This window comes from Crinia signifera, chromosome 4 (genome assembly GCF_055691185.1).
Source record: "Crinia signifera chromosome 4, ASM5569118v1, whole genome shotgun sequence".
NCBI lineage: Eukaryota > Metazoa > Chordata > Amphibia > Anura > Myobatrachidae > Crinia > Crinia signifera.
The window spans coordinates 186,481,610-186,494,528 of NC_139220.1; the positions used below are offsets into that span (position 1 = coordinate 186,481,610).

The following is a 12,919-nucleotide window of genomic DNA, read 5'->3' on the forward strand; positions in this document are numbered from 1 at the left end:
GTCCCTCCCAACAGCTGGGGAACGTCTTCAATTTCTTGGGACACCCAGAAAACGCAGTCAGAACGCCCCAAAATTCCTGCAGGGTTTAAATCACCCTGCAAGCAACTAGCGAAGGCTAGCCTTCGCTTTCTGCCTTCAGGCGGATGGTTCACGCACATGTGTACATGCACAGTCGTTTGATAATCAGCGAGCAGGCCTGTATGACCCCTCATGTCTCCTCTTTAACCCAATATGTATTTATGTCCCCACAGACCCAACTGTGTATGTCTCCCTAGGCACCAGTATCAATCAGGTCACCATGTCACCAGGCCACTGTGTGTGTGTGTGTGTTACCATGTCCCCAGGAGCCCTTGTGTGGAATTGTTAGGAGCGATGGGGGTGGCGAGCTGAAAAAGGCAAAAATTGCCCCATCTCAGCGCTCATATGGTACTTTTTGAGCCATGCTTACTAGCGTGAAACCTGACCATATTGAGCGCAATCTCCACCATTAATTGAATATCACCCACTATCTCCCATTGCATTAGACAGTAGGTGGCATTAGCAACTGAATTTTCCCCAGCATGTATGTCTCGATGTCCCCTCCAATCCACAATATTTCTGTATCTATGGGCCTTATTCTAGTTCACTCTTTCTTTTCTTAGATGGACAAAACCATGTGCACTGCAGGTGGGGCAGATGTAACTTGTGCAGAGAGTATATGATTTGGGTTGGGTTTTACTTCAAAGTGAGATCTATATTGCAGTGTAAAAATAAAGCAGCCAGTATTTACCCTGCACAGAAACAAAATAACTCGCCCAAATCTAATTCTCTCTGCACATTTTACATCTGCCCACCTGCAGTGCACATGGTTTTGTCCATCTAAGAAGGATTTTGTCAGAAAGAGTGAACTAGAATAAGGCTCTATGTCCCTGTGTTTGTGGTAGGGGAGAGGGATCTTACCTCCAGGAGCCTAGGATAGTTATGCCAATGCATGAACTGTTTTGTTTCCTGCAAACACTTTACAAACCTATAAAAGCAGATATAACCCCCATACGCGCACATTTTCTTCCCAAATCCGATGTTGATACATGGGTAGCATCGCATCCCCCATAGTAACCTATGGGGGGAGAGGCTGCGAGCAGGGCAGGAGAACGGAGAATCCTGCTATAGTCCCTCCTACATACTGTGTTTCCCCGATAATAAGCCCTACCCCGAAAATAAGCCCTACCCTTGCTTTTGGAAACTAGTCCAAAATAAGCCCTACCTTGAAAATAAGCCCTAGCGGAAAGCCTGAAAAACTGGAAAGAGCTGTAGGTAAGGACCAGGACTAGGGGCATGGTGTCTGTAAAAGCAGGACTGGGGCATGGTGTCTGTAAAAGCAGGACTGGGGATGGTGTCAATGTTAATTAAAATAAGCCCTACCCCAAAAATAAGCCCTATGGTGTTTTTTCTTGAAAAAAAAAGACAGTGTCTTATTGACACTGCAGAGTGATACTGTCAATCACTCTGCAGATACATCCTGCAACAGTCATTGCAAGACCATAATGGCCCAAGTGCAGTGTGACCTACAGACATGTGCTGTAGCAAAATGTGTGTATGTATATCTATACATATATATAATCTAATTTACCTGTATTTCCTGGTAGGGCATATTTAGGACCTGGGCTGCTATACAATGCTGCAATAGGGCCCCGAGGTCTGTGGGGTTTCCAGGTTCCGATTTGAACTTCAGTGGCCATGGTGCACTAGCTGCGGATGAGCAGAAACCATATATAAGCACTGTGTACGTCTAACAAAATGGAGAGATTATGCATTTATTTCATGTACACATAAATATGGTAAGTAATGGGTTATTTTATAGGTGCATACATATGAAACAATTAATAGATGAAAGGTAAAAAAGATAGATGCATAGAAAGCTTGTATTCCTTCTTTTCTTGGTTCTTGGTTTACTGTCCCACAGGAATATAGTGCTGACTTAAAATACATAAATAAAAACACAAAAAACAATGCACAATTACATTATGTCATTCCTGATATCGCCTTCTGTTTTGATACCACCATGAGGTATGCCTTACCACCAAACAGGTACACCATCACCCCAACAGGGAGTGGTTTGTCCAGGTCCGTCTTATTATATAATGTCTGCTTATGTGAAATATTTGCAGGATGTTTTATTAAAATAGATAATGACCATAAAACTTTCGCTACACATGTAACGATATGCTTATGAGCGTTCTGAGCTATGCAAGAACGCTCAGCATACAGAGATGTGTCAGTGCGGTGTGCTGAGCGATCTGTCAGGGCCAGTGTTCTCCAGTTAGAACACTGGCCCGGCCCCTGACTGATTAATATCCAGCATGCAGGATATTAATCGTTGGGCGATAGCGACGTGCTTGGGCGCTCTTCGCTATGCTATGGCCCCTAGATCCAGAGCGATGTAGGGCCAATTTTAGGAGTAATGTACAGTAGTTAAATTTAGTAATATCACTCAGAAAATGGGCTGACATCGCTATGTGTGTAGGCCCTATAACTTACCAAAAATGTAAATTGATCATTTTATCTCAATCAATGAAACAAGTGTTGGTACTTATATGTTAGTTGGGCGCACCACTATAGTTGCTACGCTCATACCCCCACTGTACTAGTCGGCATGGAGTAGATTTCATACAGTGTGGTGAGCGCAGCGAGCCGGCGTGTGGCGAGCATACGCACAAAACTAAGCAAATAGCTTAGTGGCGCCCAACTAACATATAAGTACCTTTAAGGAAAACTAGTTGCATATTATAAATGGAGCTCCAGCCAATCAGTTCATAGCTGACAAGAGTTTACAAAAATGATAGTAAGGAGCTGATTGGCTGGAGCAACATGCATCATATGAAGCAAGTTTAAAATAGCTAAAACTCATTGATAAATTGGCTCCTAAAAGGGCATACACACAGGGCAATCTTAGCCTTGTTTGTAAGCGATCTGTGTATGTCGTGTGTATGCCCCTGAGCGATGGCGATGTGCGGTCCCGCGTTTCGCCATCGCCTGCTCAGATCTTGACCACATGTAGTCAAAATCTAGTCACATTGCCTATACAGTATGTGCATTAAGAATGTTAGTTAGCACAGATCGCTCAGCACACATCGCTATGTGTGCTGGCTGGTCTAGCCAGCAATGGGTGCTGAACAATTAGTGCTAACTATACCGCTCATCAGTACACCATCGCCCCGTGTACGGGCCTTAAGGGCCTGATTCTTGTTCACTTGCAAAAGCAAATTCTCTCTCTAATGGACAAAACCATATGCACAGATATTAGGTGCAGAGAGAGTTAGATTTGGGTGGGATTTGTTCTTCAAATTGAGATCTATATTGCAGTGTAAAAAAAAAGCCGTATTTACTCTGCACAGAATCAAAATAACACCCAAATCTAACTCTCTCTGCACATGTTACATCTGCCCCAACTGCAGTGCACATGGTTTTGTTAATGAGAGAGAATTTACTTTGAAATTGAACCAGAATCAGGCTCTAAGGGGGTTATTCTATTTCATTCTTTCTGACAAAATCCTTCTTAGATGGACAAAACCATGTGCACTGCGGGTGGGGCAGATGTAACTTGTGCAGAGAGAATTAGATTTGGGTGGGGTTTTTCTTCAAAGTGAGATCTATATTGCAGTGTAAAATCATGCAGTCAGTATTTTCCCTGCACAGAAACAAAAAAACTCACCCAAATCTAATTATCTATGCACGTTACATCTGCCCCCCTGCAGTGCACATGGTTTTGTCCATCTAAGAAGGATTTTGTCAGAAAGAATGAACTAGAATAAACCCCTAAGTGTGATGTACCCTGCAGTCCAAGTAAAAGTCTGCAAATATGCATAGCAGGATAGAAGCCCAGTGTCTTTATATGATAATATATTCACCAAATCAATGTGTTCCAGGTTACTAGGAAATCTGTGAGGTTGTTACTAAACAAACCATTCACCACATTCAGTCTGAGAAGTTAATAGATGCATAGCAACACCACACAACACAAAGAGAGAATAACATCACACAAGCACCAGACATCAGCACAAATGCATTCTGGGACTTGCAGTGTAGCAAGTATGTATTACTTCTCTATGAGCTTAGCATATATATATATAGTTATGCTTACAGCTATAAAGAAACATAAGGCTATACAGTTGTTTAAATCTTATGTTTTCTCAAGGTTGTGATATTTCCCACCTAAGGTTTTTGTTATTTTTTTTTTTGCTTTTACTGTTCATACTTAGTTTTCAGACCTTTGCCAATTATATATTGTGCCTCATGCAGACAAGTACTTTTTATCAATAACTGCTTCTTATATACTTATTATATTAATATTCTTAATTTGCGTAACAGATCTGGAGCAGCAATTGCACACAGTTCTTCAGTCCATAACTACAATATACATGTACAGTACAGTATATTATATTGTATACATGTAGAGTATAGTATATTATATACAGGTTCTGCATCTCTCTTTTGCACAGATCACTAGATCCCATTCACTTTTACAGGACTTTCATCGGGCTGCTCCCATCCTATGGAATGCCCTTCCACGCACAGTAAGACTCTCCACTAGCCTCCAAACTTTTAAGTGTTCCCTGAAAACTCACCTCTTCAGGCAAGCCTATCATATTTAAGTTCTACACGCATAACCCTCTGAAGCACTTATGTATTATATAGCTTCCCTTCTGGACTTGGTGGGACTGCTATGCTATTACTGATGCCTGTCCTTGTGTTTCCCTCCTATATCCCTATAGACTGTAAGCTTGCAGCAGGGCCCTCCTACCTCCAAGTCTGTCTATTGTTACCCAGTTTGTTTTATCACTGTCTACAATTGTAAAGCACAACGGAATCTGCTGCGCTATATAAGAAACTGTAAATAAATAAATAAATAAAAATAAATACAGTATATGTCTTGTAGAATTCTATACTGGGTATTCTATTGAATGTTGTGTAACAATGCATGGGTAAAGGGAGAATGGTGAATATTAATTTAACCTATGTCACTATTGGAGTATATAGTGCAGCCTGAACATATACACACTTTAACCATCATAAAAGGTGCAAGTTTTACCACAGGTACGTGCGGTGATGTAAATGACTGAGGAGTCCCTGGCAAGTGCCAGAGCTAGATTTTCACACAATTTATGAGCCATGGGGTACATGTGGGCATTATGTACAGGTGCAGCTGTATACACTGTTGGAGATTTGCTGAGTTTTAATAAGAGTTATGCAGAAAAAAAGGTAGCCATATGTGAGTCTTGACTATCAAAATGATTCAAATAATAAGAATAAGATTTATTTTTGACATGCATTATAAACTCAAACTCCATCATATACATCAGTATGACAGGAAAGGCTCTGTCTCACCTGCCTCACCCCACCGCACGTCACCGTACCACAACTATGCATTAATAAAACACTTTCACATTATAATGTACTGTATCCACACAAGGAGCAGGCCAGAAGTATGAAAGGTAGGAGCGGTGCTAGGGAGTAGACTTATGCCTGGTACACACCAGGACGACTAGGGCCCGATCCCCTCAATCTAGATCCAATTCCGACCAATTGGATGTAGATTGTGTGGTGATTTGGCCCTTTTCTGTCCTGGTGTGGACCGATACCGATCTGATGCGCGGTCCCGCGGGTCGGTCGGTCGTTATTCAGATCTTACCTGCTGCAGGTAGGATCTGAATAACGACCATACTGCCGGGTCGCCATCGGATCGGACCCGCTCACGGTGCACATCGTGAGCGGGTCGTGCCCCCCCGCATCATCGTGAGCGGGTCTGAAGAAACACTGACGACCCACTCACAATATGCATCGTGAGCGGGTCGTCGTGGTGTGTACCCCACATTAAAGCAGGTTAAAGGAGCAGTGATGGTGGCGTCAGGGGAGGTCAACAGAGGAACCTTAATGTGTTGCATAATGTGTAAGGGACATTGTTATGTATGGAACATAAAATGGTGTCAGTGGCATTATGGTGTGTGGCATAATGTGTAATGGGCATTACGTGTATGGCATAATGTGTTACAAGCATTAAGGTGTGTATCATAATGCATAATGTGCATTAGGTGTGTGGCATAATATGTTATGGGCATTACAGTTTGCAATAATGTGTAATAGGCATTACGGTGTGTGTGTGTGTGTGTGTGTCATATTTTGTAATACTCATTCCGGTGTGCAACATAATGTGTAATGGGCATTACGAAGTGTGGCATAATGTTTGGGCATTATGGTGTTTGGCATATTGTGTACAGAGTATTACAGTATGCAGCATAATGTGTAATGGGCATTATGGTGTGTGGGATAATGTGAAAGGGGTATTACGGTGTGTGGCATAATGTGTAAGGGGCATTGTGGTGTGTAGCATGTGGCCACGCCCCTATTTTCATGTAGCCACACCCACTAGTTTTGTGTATCCACACACCTCATGCCACATGACCACACCCACTATAAAAAAAAGAAATTCTGCTTGCACCACTGGGCGATATATATGTATATTGTACTATGATGAAAAACTGGATTCTGATTATTACAATAACATACAGTATGTACAGTATAGTTCTTAAATGCACAACATGAATTGTAAAAGCTTTAAATATAAATGAACACATGATATACTTTGCTGCTAAACCTGTTCCATACAGGTAAAGCTAAGCTCTGATCTGTATATTTCCCAGTGACCGTTGAGAAACACAAAAAATGTATATATGTGAGGGGAGACACATGAAGAATGTAAGTATGGTATGTACGTATATGTCCAGTATATGTGAAAGTCACGCAGAGGCAATTTATATAAATGCAGGAAGTCACACAGATAAGGTATATAAGCAATGAGAGATAGATAAAGTTACATTGAATCATCAGCACCATTTCCCAGCAAGTATAGTATCTCTCACTAACTGCTTTGGGGCTCATCTACATTTGGATATACTGTAAGTCATTTAAAAGATTCCTTTCAGATGATGCAGGACACACCCACGCTTCTAGGTGCCATGTTCACAATCTCTTTTCACAATCTCTCCATATATGGAACTAGACATGCTCTTTGGGTTGAGCATGACACACCCTCTCAATGGGGCACTGTGCAAAATTCTTCTACCAACTATAATCTCCCTGAAACTAGTTTTCAAAAGTAGGCAAGTATTGACGGGACACCCCCTGGACCAGACACTATAAGCTCCAGACTGCAGATTTTGATGTTCGGTCCGGCAGTCTGGGGTCTTGTCTGGGTCCGGTTTTTACATAGTCCTAAAAAAAAGCATTGTACAGTAGTCTGCAGGTGGGTGTGAAACCCCTTCCACAGGCCCAGGCTTTGCCCAATGGGTGAGAGAAGGCGTGGCCGCTCACTCGCTTCATGCCGCGGCCGCATCCCATCACATTATCCCCCCGCGGCCGACGCACGGGGGGGGGGGGGGATGATGCGATGCGGTTGCTACATAGGGGGTGGTAGAGGAGGCTTGGGTAGGATTGCCACCTGACGTGATGCGCCGCTGTAAGGCGCCACGCGGTGGAGAGGAGTGACAGCTACTCACCTCAATCCAGCGGGGTCCTGGCTCCCAACTACCGCCCTCCAGTGGCCGGCGCCCTAGGCAAATGCCTAGAGCTGCCTAGTGGTGGCGCCGGCCCTGGGTGGTGGTACAGGTCGAGTATCCCGTATCCGAATATCCGTTATCCGAATTATTCCGAAATACGGACATTCCAGAAAGTGAAAAAAAAATATTTTTTTGCTAAAAACTCACTGGGGACATTTGTAACAGCATCACTGGGGACATGATATGTAACTGGCACTATATATGTGCAAGACAATGATTGCTTGGCATTCAAATTCAGTGCTGAGATAGTACACACATTTTGTTTCACGTTTTGAAACCTTGTTTTTTGAACAATTAAAATATGTTTGTGTGTATTTTATGTGGTAATAAAATATATTTGTGTGTATATTATGTGTTTATACAGCATAAATGCAAGATACTTCAAAATACATCATTGAAATATTAAAATATTCCGAAATACGGAATAATCCGTTATCCAAAATTCTCCTGGTCCCGAGCATTTTGGATACGGGATACTCAACCTGTAATGAGTTCCCAACTTTCCACACCTCTCCAGGGTCACTTTAAGTCCTGGTCAAGACAATCCCTGCCATGCCTGCTCCCATTCACCCTGGCCGAGTGCAGGTTAGGAGGGGTCTTTGACATCTCCCTGCACCATTTGCTGTGTACAGACCGGCACAGCTCTCTACAGGGAGACTGTCCGGCATTCCGGAGACCGGACCGTTCCAGCTTTCACCCAATCCAAAATCACATCCATCCAGTCTGTCTCAGAAGAACCAGATAATCCAGACACCAACATGTTGTAACCATGCTATCAGCCTCGCTTTTCCTCCAAGTCCCCTGTGCCATGAATCATGGCACATGATCTGTCATTTATATGTATGGGTAGAACTACATGTCCCAGCATGTACCCGGCCGACGGGTATTATATGTGCGCCAGCCAGGCAACATTCCGAGCTCAGCATAGGGCAGTGTCAGTGTGATGTGCGAGTTACTGCTGTGCGCCTCAGTCTCACCTTCTCCCAGCTGCGTCGTCCTCTGCTCCCGGCTGGTACACTGCCCGGGTCACCAGTCTCGCCTGTGATTTAGCTGTTTGCCGTTTCCTAGTTAGCGGTGACTTAGCAACTGCTGCTATGGACACGACGCCGCGCTCTCCTCCTGGCACTGCACGGGCGCCGCAGGCCCTGTGGCTGCTCTGGAGACAGCTATGCCATCAAATCAGACTAGTGGGGCGCTACGAGGCTGAAGTTGGCTTCTTATTCGGCCAGCTTCTTATTCGAGCTCCAGCTTCTTATTCGAGCTCCAGCTTCTTATTCAGAACAATCACTTTTACAAGGGTTAATGAATCATGGACCACAAATTTCACTGCAGAAATCAACACAGGGGGGTCACGTACATATGACCCACTTGCAATCTCTTTTGACCAACAATGATTTGGGCAGAAAATGGGCACAAAAATGGGCATGGGTCCCAGATATCATTTTGAATAAGTAGCTGGTGTCCTGCAAGGGTTAAACAGCGTTGGTCAAAAAATATTACACTGGAAACCCGCACAGGGGGGTCACTTACATATGACCCACTTGCCAATTCTTTTGACCAACAAGGATTTGGGCAGAAATAGGGCAGTAAAGTGGGCATAGGTCCCATATGTCATCATTTTGAATAAGTAGCTGGTGTCCTGCAAGGGTTAAACAGCGTTGGTCAAAAATGTTACACTTGGAATCCACACAGGGGGGTCAGATACATATGACCCACTTGCCATTTCTTTTGACCAACAAGGATTTGGGCAGTAATAGGGCAGTAAAGTGGGCATGGGTCACAGATGTCATTATTTTGAATAAGTAGCTGGTGTCCTGCAAGGGTTAAACAGCGTTGGTCAAAACATATTACACTTGAAACCCACACAGGGGGGTTGCCTACATATGACCCACTTGCAATTTCTTTTGACCAACAATGATTTGGGCAGAAAATGGGCACAAAAATGGGCATGGGTCCCAGAATCATCATTTTGAATAAGTAGCTGGTGTTCTGAAAGGGTTAAACAGCGTTGGTCAACAAATATTACACTGGAAACCCGCACAGGGGGGTCACTTACATATCACCCACTTGCCATTTCTTTTGACCAACAAGGATTTGGGCAGAAATAGGGCAGTAAAGTGGGCATAGGTCCCAGATGTCATCATTTTGAATAAGTAGCTGGTGTCCTGCAAGGGTTAAACAGCGTTGGTCAAAAAATGTTACACTTGGAATCCACACAGGGGGGTCAGATACATATGACCCACTTGCCATTTCTTTTGACCAACAAGGATTTGGTCAGTAATAGGGCAGTAAAGTGGGCATGGGTCACAGATGTCATTATTTTGAATAAGTAGCTGGTGTCCTGCAAGGGTTAAACAGTGTTGGTCAAAACATATTACACTTGAAACCCACACAGGGGGGTTGCCTACATATGACCCACTTGCCATTTCTTTTGACCAACAAGGATTTGGGCAGAAATAGGGCACTAAAGTGGGCATGGGTCCCAGAATCATCATTTTGAATAAGTAGCTGGTGTTCTGCAAGGGTTATATAGCGTTGGTCAACAAATATTACTCTGGAAACCCGCACAGGGCGGTCACTTACATATGACCCACTTGCCATTTCTTTTGACCAACAAGAATTTGGGCAGTATTAGGGCAGTAAAGTGGGCATGGGTCCCAGAATCATCATTTTGAATAAGTAGCTGGTGTCCTGCAAGGGTTAAACAGCCTTGGTCAAAAAATATTACACTGGAAACCCGCACAGGGAGATCACTTACATATGAACCACTTGCCATTTCTTTTGACCAACAAGGATTTGGGCAGAAATAGGGCAGTAAAGTGGGCATAGGTCCCAGATGTCATCATTTTGAATAAGTAGCTGGTGTCCTGCAAGGGTTAAACAGCGTTGGTCAAAACATATTACACTTGAAACCCACACAGGGGGGTTGCCTACATATGACCCACTTGCAATTTCTTTTGACCAACAATTATTTGGGCAGAAAATGGGCACTAAAGTGGGCATAGGTCCCAGATGTCATCATTTTGAATAAGTAAGTGGGGTCCTGCAAGGGTTAAACAGCTTTGGTCAAAAAATGTTACACTTGGAATCCATACAGGGGGGTCACTTACATATGACCAACTTGCAATTTCTTTTGACCAACAAGGATTTTGGCAGTAATAGGGCAGTAAAGTGGGCATGGGTCACAGATTTCATCATTTTGAATAAGTAGCTGGTGTCCTGCAAGGGTTAAACAGTGTTGCTCAAAAGAAATGGCAAGTGGGTCATATGTAAGTGACCCCCCTGTGCGGGTTTCCTGTGTAATATGTTTTGACCAACGCTGTTTAACCCTTGCAGGACACCAGCTACTTATTCAAAATGATATCTGGGACCCATGCCCATTTTTGTGCCCATTTTCTGCCCAAATCATTGTTGGTTAAAAGAAATTGCAAGTGGGTCATATGTAGGCAACCCCCCTGTGTGGGTTTCAAGTGTAAAATTTTTTGACCAACGCTGTTCAACCCTTGCAGGATACCAGCTACTTATTCAAAATGATGACATCTGGGACCTATGCCCACTTTACGGCCCTATTTCTGCCCAAATCCTTGTTGGTCAAAAGAAATGGCAAGTGGGTGATATGTAAGTGACCCCCTAGTGCGGGTTTTCAGTGTAAAATTTGTTGACCAACGCTGTTTAACCCTTGCAGAAAACCAGCTACTTATTCAAAATGATGATTCTGGGACCCATGCCCACTTTAGTGCCCTATTTCTGCCCAAATCCTTTTTGGTCAAAAGAAATGGCAAGTGGGTCATATGTAAGTGACCCCCCTGTGCGGGTTTCCAGTGTAATATTTGTTGACCAACGCTGTTTAACCCTTGCAGAACACCAGCTACTTATTCAAAATGATGATTCTGGGACCCATGCCCATTTTTGTGCCCATTTTCTGCCCAAATCATTGTTGGTCAAAAGAAATTGCAAGTGGGTCATATGTAGGCAACCTCCCTGTGTGGGTTTCAAGTGTAATATGTTTTGACCAACGCTGTTTAACCCTTGCAGGACACCAGCTACTTATTCAAAATGATGACATCTGTGACCCATGCCCACTTTACTGCCCTATTACTGCCCAAATCCTTGTTGGTCAAAAGAAATGGCAAGTGGGTCATATGTAAGTGACCCCCCTGTGTGGGTTTCCAGTGCAATATTTTTTGACCAACGCTGTTTAACCCTTGCAGGACACCAGCTACTTATTCAAAATCATGATTCTGGGACCCATGCCCACTTTACTGCCCTATTTCTGCCCAAATCCTTGTTGGTCAAAAGAAATGGCAAGTGGGTCATATGTAAGTTACCCCCCTGTGCGGGTTTCCAGTGTAACATTTTTTGACCAACGCTGTTTAACCCTTGCAGAACACCAGCTACTTATTCAAAATGATGATTCTGGGACCCATGCCCATTTTTGTGCCCATTTTCTGCCCAAATCATTGATGGTCAAAAGAAATTGCAAGTGGGTCTTATGTAGGCAACCCCCCTGTGTGGGTTTCAAGTGTAATATGTTTTGACCAACACTGTTTAACCCTTGCAGGACACCAGCTACTTATTCAAAATTATGATTCTGGGACCCATGCCCACTTTACTGCCCTATTTCTGCCCAAATCCTTGTTGGTCAAAAGAAATGGCAAGTGGGTGATATGTAAGTGATCCCCTAGTGCGGGTTTTCAGTGTAATATTTGTTGACCAACGCTGTTTAACCCTTGCAGAACACCAGCTACTTATTCAAAATGATGATTCTGGGACCCATGCCCATTTTTGTGCCCATTTTCTGCCCAAATCATTGTTGGTCAAAAGAAATTGCAAGTGGGTCTTATGTAGGCAACCTCCCTGTGTGGGTTTCAAGTGTAATATGTTTTGACCAACACTGTTTAACCCTTGCAGGACACCAGCTACTTATTCAAAATTATGATTCTGGGACCCATGCCCACTTTACTGCCCTATTTCTGCCCAAATCCTTGTTGGTCAAAAGAAATGGCAAGTGGGTGATATGTAATTGACCCCCTAGTGCGGGTTTTCAGTGTAATATTTGTTGACCAACGCTGTTTAACCCTTGCAGAACACCAGCTACTTATTCAAAATGATGATTCTGGGACCCATGCCCATTTTTGTGCCCATTTTCTGCCCAAATCATTGTTGGTCAAAAGAAATTGCAAGTGGGTCATATGTAGGCAACCCCCCTGTGTGGGTTTCATGTGTAATATGTTTTGACCAACACTGTTTAACCCTTGCAGGATACCAGCTACTTATTCAAAATGATGATTCTGGGACCCATGCCCATTTTTGTGCCCATTTTCTGC

General features: G+C 43.5%; 1 protein-coding gene across 1 annotated transcript in view; it reads right to left on the reverse strand.

The window, feature by feature from the left end:
• Nucleotides 1–8,729, reverse strand: part of CIMAP1B (ciliary microtubule associated protein 1B) — a 17,079-nt gene extending 8,350 nt beyond the window's left edge. The window contains exons 1-2 of the mRNA XM_083183205.1: nt 8,570–8,729; nt 1,610–1,728 (exon numbers count right to left, since the gene is read on the reverse strand). Of these exons, the coding sequence (XP_083039331.1) occupies nt 1,610–1,718 (109 nt within the window). The 5' untranslated portion in view covers nt 1,719–1,728; nt 8,570–8,729. The remainder of the gene's footprint in view (nt 1–1,609; nt 1,729–8,569) is intronic.
• Between the last annotated feature and the right edge of the window lie 4,190 nt (nt 8,730–12,919).